The 12,832-nt window shown below is 43.4% G+C and overlaps 1 protein-coding gene across 1 annotated transcript; it reads right to left on the minus strand.

Moving 5' to 3' along the window:
* Positions 1 to 2,534: 2,534 nt before the first annotated feature.
* On the minus strand, positions 2,535 to 3,956 carry LOC116976619. The gene is made up of 2 exons (XM_033026446.1): positions 3,674 to 3,956; positions 2,535 to 3,577 (listed from the first exon to the last, which is right to left on the minus strand). The coding sequence occupies exons 1-2, from the start codon at positions 3,807 to 3,809 to the stop codon at positions 2,535 to 2,537; spliced, it is 1,179 nt and encodes a 392-aa protein (XP_032882337.1). The 5' UTR covers positions 3,810 to 3,956.
* Positions 3,957 to 12,832: the final 8,876 nt, after the last annotated feature.

Genomic DNA, 12,832 nt, shown 5'->3' on the forward strand with positions numbered 1-12,832 from the left:
CCTAGATCTTTCTAAAAACGTTATTAAAACAAATTTACACTGCAATATAATAAACACTAGAAATAAACAAGAAAAAAAGTGAATTGATTTAGTGTACAGAGGCTATAGTAGTAAGATTTAAAAAACTACATAGTTAATTTTTTAATTAATAATTTCAGCTAGAATTTATTCTGTAACTATTTCTGGACATGATTCAGCCTGTTGATCACCTGCTCCTTTCTATGCATTTTGTCCATGGATTTTCCCCAAACACACCTTTTTTAAAATAATACATAAACACAGAAATGATAACTAATGTAATTGCCCTCCTTTTGCTTGTACTGTTTTAGGTCTGCTCCTTAAGTGATACATTGCTTGATACGACGTCCTTGTCTTAAATTCTCAAGATGTTTGTTCTGATGCGGAAGAGGAATGTGTGCTTATCAGCACCATGAGACATTCTTAACTCGAGTGAACTGTTGTCTGCTGTGTAAATTCAGTGGGCAGTCATACCATTCAGCAGAAGATCTGTAGAGAAAGCAGATCCGTAATTTGTCCTTTGGTTAGTCTTGTTTATGAATTATTCCTTTTGCAGTTTCTTCAGCTTATTGCATTTAAAAAATTTCTTTAATGTGTCTTCTTCTTCTTTCGTGTGGCATGCACAGCCTAAAGTTGTAGGACAACTTGTTCTATTTGATCTTCTGTTTGTGCACGTCGAGTTGATTGCATTAGTCGAAACAGGGCAGACCACGTGAAGGTTGCAATCTTCCACCCCTTTAATGTGTGATAATTAATATTTGTTGGTTTACCACGAGTTAAATGGTGTTGTGAATTATGTCTGGCTACTTGGTCCGTTATTATGAGCAGGTTACATTCACACAGTCCACACTTGGCTGAGTGAAACTGGGCTCACAATGCTGGGGATGTTTGCCTGGATTGGTTCACTTACATGGATTTGGAGGATTTTGTGGAGATTCAGTTGGTGTCTGGATGGACTTCCTACAGTAGGGAACTTTAGGCGTCTGTGGGGAAAATAACTTTTGAGGAGCAAGTCCCCCATCAAAAGTGGGCAACTTGATCTTCAAAGGTTTTCTCCCCACAGGCACCTTAAGACTCTGCTGGCACACTGAATCCAAGGATGGATTTCATTATCAATGAGAGGTGGCTCCTAAATTACAGAAAGTGGTACACATTTTCATTTGTCATGTCATGGACCTTTCATGTCGGGGGATTGATGGACAGCAGGAAAAGCAGTTTTGTAATTGATATTAATCACAAAGATGTTGAGCGCTAGATCTATTTCTCTCAAACCCTTCAGTAAATGAGTGATGTCTTGGAGCGAAACCTCAATGTGAGTGTACACAAGAGTCTGCAGTGGAATGTCTGCAGTGGAATGATCTTATTGTGGAAAGGAGATGATACAAGTTGGACAGTTTATTATTTGTGTTTATGATCTGCAACCATTGAGTTAAGATTAAACAAACCATTGGTAAATTGAGCTGCCATGTAACCTTGAGGGATTCCCACCCTGTTGCCGAGGTGCGTTTTGTTGTTGGGGACAAATCCTTGGGATCCTGAGGTTCAAGGGCTTGCCAACCAAGATGGTCCAATTAAGCTATTTTCACACATTTGGACCACAACCCTCAACCTTTCTTATCAGTGCACCAGTCCAAATGTCTTTTAAATGTCGCTATCGTACCCGCCTCAGCTACCTCCTTCGGCAGCTTGTTCCATATACCCACCATAGTCTGTGTGATAAAGTTGCCCCTTAGGTTCCCTATTAAGATTTTGCACTCTCACCGTATACCTGTGCTGATCTCCGCATGATGGCTAACTGTAGATGATGCATACCATCTGCATTTGTGCAACACACTGAGAATTTCTCCATGTTCCATTTATGGCCATGTGTGGAAGCTTCATGCTTAAGTATTTCAGGGAATTGACTGCCAAAACAGACTTGTTTGATCCATATTATACACATGGGAAAGTAGTAGACCTTCATTCTCGACTAGATTATTCAGCCTCTTCCTGAAAGGTTCTACTTGTGCTGGCGCACTGGCAGCTTCACCATGAGTAATTCTATTACCTATGACATGGCGCTTTCTCACTAGCCATAAACTTCTCCACTCCTATATGCCTGGCTAGTTTGCTTGCTGCATTTTGGATCTGTACACCGCGGATGTTTACACCACAGGAAAGTTCTTGCGTGTACCATTTGCGCATGGCTTCGTCAAGTTTTTTAACTTGCGCAACTCATATGTTTACTTCCACCAATAGAAGTTTTAGAATCGACTCCAAACTTTAATGACAATGCAGTAAACTTGTCCTTTGCATTTTGTATGTCTGACAGAGCTTGTTTTTTCATACTATATTCTTCACATATGTGCGCTACCATAGCAACAGCCTCTAACTTTTTTATTAACTCTAGTTTCTGGTTAACACTTAGACTGACACAATCACCACCGCTTGCTCTAGAAGCCATAGTCAATCAACTCAATAATATTTTAAAGCTAAAAAGTGACTAAACACTAAACAGGGTGAGCGCACAACAACGTTCACTCATACTGATTGGTAGGAAACTCAGACTGATGTGTATGTCCTGTCACCAAGGGATCGATGGCAGACAGGTGAATTAATAACCTGTTCTTCAAAGGGAGCTTTTCCTGCAAACATTTGCTAGCAGATCTTGCTCTAGAAAGAAAAGCTTTCTTTACTTCAATCTTCTTTTCTTTGTGTAGAATAGCTGTTGCTTCTGGTTCAATGAATATGTCTACAAGAGCAAGCATTGAAGTCTCAGCTGCTACACCTACATCAGTCACTTTACACTGAAGAAGCACTTCTGGCTTCACAAAGCATGAGAAGAAACTCTTGCTCAGGCCTACAACTTCATCATATAGTTTGTGGATTTGAGTTTCGTTCTTCTGAAAGACCAGAACAAATTTCTTCAGTAGAGCCAAGGCACTAGCGTGAAAATAAAGGAGCAATCTTGTGTAACTGTGATTCACAAACAGCTTCTGTGTGATCCTTTCTTTCTGCTGTTTCCCTTCTTCTGTCATTTTCTTTTCTCTCAACCTGTCCTGAATTACTTTGATAGCCCTAACTGCTTTGTCTCCAATCTCCTTTGATAAGTAGATACCCTTGCACAAGTGGAAAAAGTGCTGACGATCTGGTAAAGACAGGAAGGGAAAGCAGAAGATTGTATACACATCAAGCAATCTCAACGTGTCCACCACTACATCATACACACTCAGCCACCTTGTTGGAACATATCTCTCGGGTACGGTGAACTTCACACCAAGGATATTGCACAGCCTCTCCAAGTACTGGTGAAGGTCTGTAGACCATTTAAAGTCATTGTAGATTGAAGTGAACAGTTCTTCCAAATGCTGTTCAAATGCTTTTGAGAATCTCTTACATGCATTGTGTATGCAAACATCTCCATCTATATCAATGTGATAAGGAGCATGTTTTGTCCTTATCCTTGTCTCTAATCCACTCTTCGAAACTCTCATGACATTACATGAATCCATCAAGATAGATATCACATTTGTCCATGGAATGTTGTGTCGTTGCAGCAAGGAATCAATCAAGGAGAGTTTTTCCTGCAAACATTTGCTAGCAGATCTTGCTCTAGAAAGAAAAGCTTTCTTTTCTTCAATCTTCTTTTCTTTGATTGTGGCAAATAGCTAACTATTCACCACAATCAAACTGAGTGAGACAAAATGATTGATAACCACCTTATTCAAAGATGGAGAATAGTAGCTTACCAAGACGGTCAGAATTTTTTTGTTATTGTCTGAAGTGCCTTCATCAATGTTCATGGAAAACATGACACTGAAGATCCTGGACAAGTTAATCTTGAAAGGTTCTTGCCAAACCAAACTGCATCTTGTATGACGCTGTATTCCTATCCATAGATAGGAATTCTATTACCTATGCTATGTTGGTTGGGCACCTTGGGATCACCCTACAAAGAGGCAGGCATAGCTGGGGCCAATATGAATGCTCATAGCTACGCTTTGGATTTGGTGGAAATAGGAGTCATCGAAGGAGAAGTTGATAAGGGTAAGGACCAGCTCTGCTAGGTGGAGGAAAATGTTACACAAAAATACTCAATTCCTTAAAGAAAAGAAATACCCAATTCCTTAAAAAGATAGGAGATAGTTAACATATTCAATAGTTTATGCCCCATTCTGCAAGATCAATGTATTCAATTAATTACCTTCCATCATCAATTATCTGTGCCAAAATTATATAGAAGATTGCAAAATAATTAAAAATTAACTGTATGAAAAAAAATGTTCTTTATGTCCTGTTTCTTGCAATCAATAGAAAACCAGTTAGGAACTATTTCTGTATGGCGGTGCAGTGGTGCAACAGTAGAGTTGCTACCTTTCAGGTGTTTTCTGTACGGAGTTTGTATGTTCATCCTGTGACCATGTGGGCTTTCCCCGGGTGGCTTCCTCCCACATTCCAAAGGCGTGCAGGTTTGTAGGTTAATTGGCTTCTGTACATTGCCCCTAGTGCGTAGAATGCAAAATTGGGATAATGTGAAACTAATGTAAGGGTGATCATTGGTCGGTGTGAACTCAGTTGGCTGAAGTCCCTGTTTCCACGCTGTATCTCTAAACCAAACTGAGCTAAACCAGTCAGAGAATTTCAATATCTGGGATACAGATCACATTACTTTTAACTGTTTTCCATATTGAAAGAATTCTAATCAAAAATCAGTAAAATACATGCAATAAATCTTGCAATGCCAATTCTTTGTCCCAGTTTCTTGGTTTTGAATCAGTTTTAAAGATTTTTAATTTAAAATATTGAAGCAATCCTATCATTTCATTGGAGAGATGAAACTGTAAACATGAGCAAAAAACAAGTGCTAAAAAAACTGTGGAGGGAATGGAAAGGCAGCGTTTCAGGTCGAGACCCTTCTTCAGACTGAACATGGGTCCCAACCTAAAATGTGTGTATATTCCCTCCACAGATGCTACCTGAACTATTGAGTTCCTCCAGCACTTTGTCTTTTGCATACAATTTCATTCTTTGATTGTCCTTTTGGGATGAGACTGCTGAAGTTAGACTATTTGGTGTGTAATATATTAATGTCTAAAATTGAAAATTTGCCAATGTTTGCGAAAATTATTTTGAGAACTGTCGTGTATTTTATGAGCTTTTTATGTTGGTTTATTTACTATAGAAATATTGCCAGTTAATTTCCCCAAACAGATGGCTGTTTATGTCTGATTGTTTCTGTGGTTTTTTGTTGTATGGTGTTAAAATACTAGTTTGTATTTATCAATACACTATTATTTAAGGTTAATTTATAAAATATTTAATGTACAGTAGCAGTATTGCCAGTGCACAATATCACTACAAATATTGTGATTTCTATCAATGTGTTTTATTTACAAATAATTCACATTCATTGATTGCGAACTTGAGCCTTATTTGTAAAAAAGCATGATTAAAATACAACTTTTTTGAAATAACAGATTCAATTTTGTGGCTTTCTACCTTGAAATTTTTTTACAAAACACACAAAAGGAGCATGCCAAAGTTTTATGGGCACAACTATTTAAATCTTTGTGACCCACAGACGCAACTAATTCTGTGGCACCAGATACCACAAAAATATCACTGAAAACCATTTATAATTCCAGGTTCAAAGAGTTTTCAATTTATTTCGTAATCTGACTACTGCAAAAGGCACACTTATGGACCTGTCCCACTCAGGTGATTTTTTTAGGCGACTCCAGGAGGTCCTAATGGGTTGCCAGGAAGTCGAAGGTTCTCAGAGATTCTCGTAGGTTGTAACCGGTGCTGACCGGTGAATTTCATTGGCTCATTGGGGGAAAAAGGTAAGCAGTAGATTTCCGAACAAAGGATAACCGACCGGTAATATCAAATGTCCGCCGAGCTTCACGGCCGTGTATCTCTGGCTTCTTAAAAGTTGTCTCCACTCCTTCTCCTTACCGTACACTACTTTTACAGCTTCCAAATTTCCTGTTCATCGCGGTGCATGTCTGTATCACCTTGGCTTTGCACCGTGAGAATTTTTTTAGACAGCTCTCCCCCCACTTGCCCTGTCTCCGCCTGCATAACGAGCTGGTGAAGGAAACGTGTGTGTGTTCCACTCTGACAGTCGCTGGCAGTCAGCTGAAAAATCGCCTAAGTGGAACAGGCCCATAAATCATCTCAGTCTTAAAAAGCACCCCCCTCTTACCAGTTTCTACAGATGTACCATAAAATCATCCCATTGGGATGCATCACAACTTGATTTGGCAATTATTCTGCTCAAGACCACAAGAAAATGTAGTTATGGACTCAGCCCAATTTAATACGCAACCACCATACGTCCTTCTAACGCTTCCCCCCGTACTATAGACCCAGTAAAATAAACATTCTCCCTTTGTCTGAAGATGGGTCTGGATCCAAAATATCACCTGTCCATGTCCTCCAGAGATGCTGCCTGACCCAGAGTTATTCCAGCACTTTGTGTCTTTTTTTTGTAAACCAGCATCTACAATTCCGTGTGTCTCCGTTGTGGCCCCATTATTATATCTGAGCTCTATCCACATGGCCTTATTTTATGAGCCTTTTAAGACTTCAGCCCTTGTAACTGTAGTGATGGTCTAATTTAAAATTAAAAGCCATCCAACCATTAAGCATTGATTTTACATTAAACTATTGAAAGCTGGTCAGACATAGGAGGAAGGACAAGCCACATGAGATAAATGTCTCCAGCAAAATCTGCAGACACAAGAGACTACAGATACTGGAATACTGAGCGAGAAACAAAGTGCTGGAGGAACTTGGCTGATCAGGCAGCATCTGTGGAGGGATTACACAGATGACGTTTCGGGTTAGGACCAAAATCTGGCTGTACTATGATTGGAAAGTCAGATAGATTATTGGGTATTTTAGGTGGTAATGATGAAGGAGTAGGGCCGAGATGGCCTGTTTCCGTGCTGTAATTGTTATATGGTTATATGGAGTAGGAGAGGAAACCAATGCAAATATTTTTCAGGCCACAGTTGGACAGATAACAATCAAACTTGAGGGAGGGGAAACATAGACACATAGAAAAATAGACGCAGGGGTAACAGGATTGGTCCATGTCAGCATGGATTTACGAAGGGGAAATCATACTTGACCAATCTTCTGGAATTTTTTGAGGATGTAACTAGGAAAATGGACAAGGGAGAGCTAGTGGATGTAGTGTACCTGGACTCTCAGAAAGCCTTTGATAAGGTCCCACATAGGAGATTAGTGAGCGAAATTAGAGCACATGGTATTGGGGGTAGGTTACTGACATGGATAGAAAATTGGTTGGCAGACAGGAAACGAAGAGTAGGGATTTCAGAATTGCAGGCAGTGACTAGTGGGGCACCGCAAGGTTCGGTGCTGGGACCGCAGCAATTTCCAATATACATTAATGATTTAAATGAAGAGGTTAAAAGTAACATTAGCAAATTTGCAGATGACACAAAGCTGGGTGGCAGTGTGAACTGTGAGGAGGATGTTATGAGGATGCAGGATGTCTTGGACAGGTTGGGTGAGTGGGCAGATGCATGGCAGATGCAGTTTAATGTGGATAAATGTGAGGTTATCCACTTTGGTGGCAAAAACAGATTATTATCTGAATGGTGTCAAGTTGGGAAAAGATTAGATTAGATTATTTAATGACCACACAGTCAAGCTGGTGGAATTCAGGTTCAGTACAGGATGTTACAAGGTAGGCTGATTCCCATCAAACATAACATAAAACACAACATCATACAATATACAGTACATGCATGGGGAGGATATGTGCTGTTGTCATAGTGTGTTCAGAATTCGGATTGCGTGTGGGTAAGAACTGTTTTTAAATCGAGATGTCTTGGTGGGCAGTGAGCTGTAGCGCCTTCCTGATGGCAGCAGGTGGAAGATGTGGTGAGCTGGGTGGGAGGGATCAGAGATGATTTTCTTCACCCTTGACACGGACCGTTTGTGATGGAGTGATTCTATTGATGGAAGGGGAGTGCTGATGATTTTGGATGCTTTGTTAACTATGCGCTGTAATTTATTACGGGAGTGAGTGTCTAAACTGCTGAACCAGACTGTAATTGATGAAGTGAGCATGCTTTGGATGATGGCTGTGTAGAATCGGATTAGGAGGTGTTTCCTTACTCTAAACTTCTTGAGCTGGCGGAGGAAGAAGAGTCTTTGGTTGGCTTTTTTGTAGATGTGATTTGAATTGATTTTCCATTTGAGGTTATTGCTTATGTGAGTGCCAAGAAATTTGAATGAGTCAGTGGTGGATATTGGTTCGCCAATGAAATCTGGAGGTCCTTGTTCATCAGTCACTGAAAGTAAGCATGCAGGTACAGCAGCCAGTGAAGAAAGCTAATGGCATGTTGGCCTTCATAACAAGAGGAGTTGAGTGTAGGAGCAAACAGCCCTGCATTTGTGCAGGGCCCTAGTGAGACCACACCTGGAGTATTGTGTGCAGTTTTGATCTCCAAATTTGAGGAAGATCATTCTTGCTATTGAGGGAGTGCAGCGTAGGTTCACGAGGTTAAATCCCGGGAAGACGGGACTGTCATATGTTGATAGAATGGAGTGACTGGGCTTGTATGCACTGGAATTTAGAAGGCTTATTGAAACATATAACGTTATTAAGGGATTGGACACACTAGAGGCAGGAAACATCTTCCCGATGGGGAAGTCCAGAACCAGGGGCCACATTATAAGAATAAGGGGTAGGCTATTTGGAGGGGAGATGAGGAAAAATATTTTCAGCCAGAGAGTTGTGAATCTGTGGAATTCTCTGCCTCAGAAGACAGTGGAGGCCAATTCTCTGGATGCTTTCAAGAGAGAGTTAGATAGAGCTCTTATAGATAGCAGAGTCAAAGGATATGGGGAGAAGACAGGAACGGGGTACTGATTGTGGATCAGCCGTGATCACAGTGAATGGCGTAGCTGGCTCGAAGGGCCGAATGGCCTACTCCTGCACCTGTGGTCTCTTGCCATTCAGTCCTTTGAGCCAGCACTGTCATTCAATATGATCATGGCTGATCAGTACCCCGTTCCTGCTTTTTCCCCATATTTCTTTTATCCCTAAGAGTTCCAATCTAGCTCTCACTTGAAAACATCCAGTGAATTTGCATTGACGAGCACCAGGCCACCATCTCTAGCACCATCACCGACTTCATCAACTCCCACGCCCTACCCGACCGAGCCTCCAACCTCATCGTTCCCCAGCCCTGCACGGCCCAATTTTACCTTCTCCCCAAAATCCACAAACCTGACTGTCCCGGTAGACCCATTGTCTCTGCCTGTTCGTGCCCCACCGAACTCATTTCCACATACCTTGACTCCATCCTATCCCCCTTGGTTAAATCCCTCCCTACCTATGTTCAAGGCACCTCAGCCACTCTCCGCCGTCTCCGCGCATTCCATTCTCTAGGCCCTCACCCCCTCATCTTCACCATGGACGTCCAGTCACTCTACACCTCCATCCCCCACCAGGATGGTCTCAAAGCCCTCCGGTTCTTCCTCGACCAGAGAAGCAACCTATACCCGGCCACTGACACTCTCCTCCGCCTAGCGGAGCTGGTCCTTACCCTCAATAACTTCACGTTTGACTCCTCCCATTTCCTCCAAATACAAGGCGTAGCTATGGCACACGCATGGGCCCCAGCTACGTCTGCCTCTTTGTCGGGTACGTCGAACAATCCTTGTTCAATACGTACCAGGGCCCCATCCCCGACCTCTACCTCCGTTACATCGATGACTGCTTTGGTGCCACCTCCTGCACCCACACACAGCTGACTGACTTCATCCACTTCACCACCAACTTCCATCCGGCACTCAAATACACCTGGACTATTTGCGACACTTCCCTACCATTCCATGACCTATCTCCATTGCAGGTGATAGACTTCTGACCGACATCCACTATAAACCTACTGACTCCCATGGCTATCTGGACTACACTTCTTCCCACCCTGCTTCCTGTAAGGACTCCATCCCCTACTCCCAATTCCTCCGCCTACGCCGCATCTGCTCCCAGGATGAGGCATTCCACACCAGGGCATCTGAAATGTCCTCATTCTTCAGGGAACGGGGGTTCCCCTCCTCCACCATAGATGAGGCTCGCACCAGGGTCTCTTCCATACCCCGCAACACTGCTCTCTCTCCCCATCCCCGCACTCGCAACAAGGGCAGAGTCCCCCTAGTCCTCACCTTTCACCCCACCAGCCGTCACATACAACAAGTAATCCTCCGTCAGTTTCGCCACCTCCAACGTGACCCCACCACTCGCCACATCTTCCCATCTCCCCCCATGTCTGCCTTCCGCAAAGACCACTCCCTCCGTAACTCCCTTGTCAATTCTTCCTTTCCCTCCCGTACCACCCCCTCCCTGGGCACTTTCCGTTGCAACCGCAAGAGATGCAACACCTGTCCCTTTACCTCCCCCCTCTACTCCATTCAAGGACCCAAGCAGTCGTTCCAGGTGCGACAGAGGTTCACCTGTATCTCCTCCAACCTCATCTATTGCATCCGATGCTCTAGATGTCAGCTGATCTACATCGGTGAGACTAAGCGGAGGCTGGGCGATCGTTTCGCCAAACACCTCCGCTTGGTCCGCAAGAACCTACCTGACCTCCCGGTGGCTCAGCACTTCAACTCCCCCTCCCATTCCCCGTCCGACCTCTCTGTCCTGGGTCTCCTCCATGGCCAGAGTGAGCAACACCGGAAGTTGGAGGAACAGCACCTCATATTCCGCTTGGGGAGTCTGCATCCTGCGGGCATGAACATTGAATTCTCCCAATTTTGTTAGCCCTTGCTGTCTCCTCCCCTTCCTCAGCCCTCGGGCTGTCTCCTCCCATCCCTCAGCCCTCGGGCTCCTCCTTTTTCCTTTCTTCTCCCCGCCACCCCCCATCAGTCTGAAGAAGGGTTTCAGCCCGAAACGTTGCCTATTTCCTTCGCTCCATAGATGCTGCTGCACCCGCTGAGTTTCTCCAGCATTTTTGTGTACCTTCGATTTTCCAGCATCTGCAGTTCCTTCTTAAAAACAGTGAATTTGCCTTCTGTGGCAGAGAATTCCACCTATTCACAACTCTGGGTGAAAAAATGTTTCCTCATCTCAGTCCTAAATGGCCTACCTGTTATTCTTAAACTGGTTCTGGACTCTCCCCACATCCTACATCTAGCCTGTCCAATCCTTTAAGAATGTTATATGTTTCTATAAGAAACCCTCTCATCCTAAATTCCAGTGGATACAAGCCCAGTCGACCCATTCTTTCATCATATTTCTGTCCCAGGTATTAACCTGGTGAACCTACGCTGCACTCCCTCAATAACAAGAATGTCCTTCCTCAAATTAGGTGACCAAAATTGCACACAATACTCCAGGTGCGGTCTCACCAGGGCCCTGTACAACTGCAGCAGGACCTCCTTGCTCCAAAACTCAAATCCTCTCGCAATGAAGACCAATATGTCGTTAGCTTTCTTCACTGTCTGCTGTAGCTGCATGCTTACTTTCAGTGTCACATACACCCAGGTCTTGTTGCACCTCCTTTTTTCCTAATCTGACACCATTCAGATAATATGCCTTCCTGTTCTTGCCACCAAAGTGGATAACCTCACATTTATCCACATTATACTGCATCTGCCCACTCATCCAACCTATCCAAGTCACCCAGCAGCCTCATAGCATCCTCATTGCAGCTCACACTGTCACCCAGCTTTGTGTTATCCGTAAACTTGGAGATGTCACATTTAATTCTCTTATCTAAATCGTTAATCTATATTACTAAAAGTCTGTTCTTCACCGGTTTTGGCCATCTGTGCTGCGATTTCCGAGAGAACACCGCCACCTACGGCCATCATTTTTGGCCACCTTGCTCAGAGCCCCCCTCCGCCGCATGTGTGCCGAGGATTTTTCCCGTCGATGAAAAATGACAGAGATATTAATGTTTTTACAAAATTCCCCATTCTCTCTGCTGCCCCCGCTGGCGGCAGGGGGGAGAGACTATAAAACCAGGAAGTGGTGTGCCACACAGTCTCTTCAAGATGGAGGAAGGCAGAGGGTCACGTTTCTCTGAGCTGTGAATAACACTGAACACATGTCTACTCAACTGTAAGTGCCCTTAGTGGTTCTAAAATGCTTGCAGAATGTGTCTTGGTTCTAAAGCTTGCAAAAAATGTCTATTGGTTCTAAAGCTAGCAAAAAGTGTCTCTATTGGTTCTAAAGCTTGCAAAAAGTGTCTCTATTGGTTCTAAAGCTTGCAAAAAAAAAGGCTATTGGTTCTAAAGCTTGCAAAAAGTGTCTATTGCTTCTAAAGCTTGCAAAAAGTGTCTATTGGTTCTAAAATGGTTCATACTAGCGCTCCAGAAAGCGCCCCCCCCCCGGTTGGCTTGGCTATGTCTTGAAATTGAAAGGCACTACTTACTGCAAATGGTGGCGTGGTTGCTTTGGCTTGAAGTTGAAAGGCACTACTTACTGCAAATGGTGGCTTGGGTGTGACTTGAAGTTGAAAGACACCACTTACTGCAAATGGTGGCATGAAGTTGAAAGGCACTACTTACTGCAAATGGTGGCTTGGGAGCTTTGGCTTGAAGTTGAAAGGCACTGCTTATTGCAAATGGTGGCTTGGTTGCTTTGGCTTGAAGTTGAAAGGCACTACTTACTGCAAATGGTGGCTTGGTTCCTTTGGCTTGAAGTTGAAAGGCACGACTTACTGCAAATGGTGGCTTGGGTGCTTTGGCTTGAAGTTGAAAGGCACTACGTCCTGCAAATGATGGCTTGGGTGTGGCTTGAAGTTGAAAGGCACTACTTACTGCAAATGGGGGGCGTGGGTGC

Source organism: Amblyraja radiata, chromosome 9 (assembly GCF_010909765.2).
Source record: "Amblyraja radiata isolate CabotCenter1 chromosome 9, sAmbRad1.1.pri, whole genome shotgun sequence".
NCBI lineage: Eukaryota > Metazoa > Chordata > Chondrichthyes > Rajiformes > Rajidae > Amblyraja > Amblyraja radiata.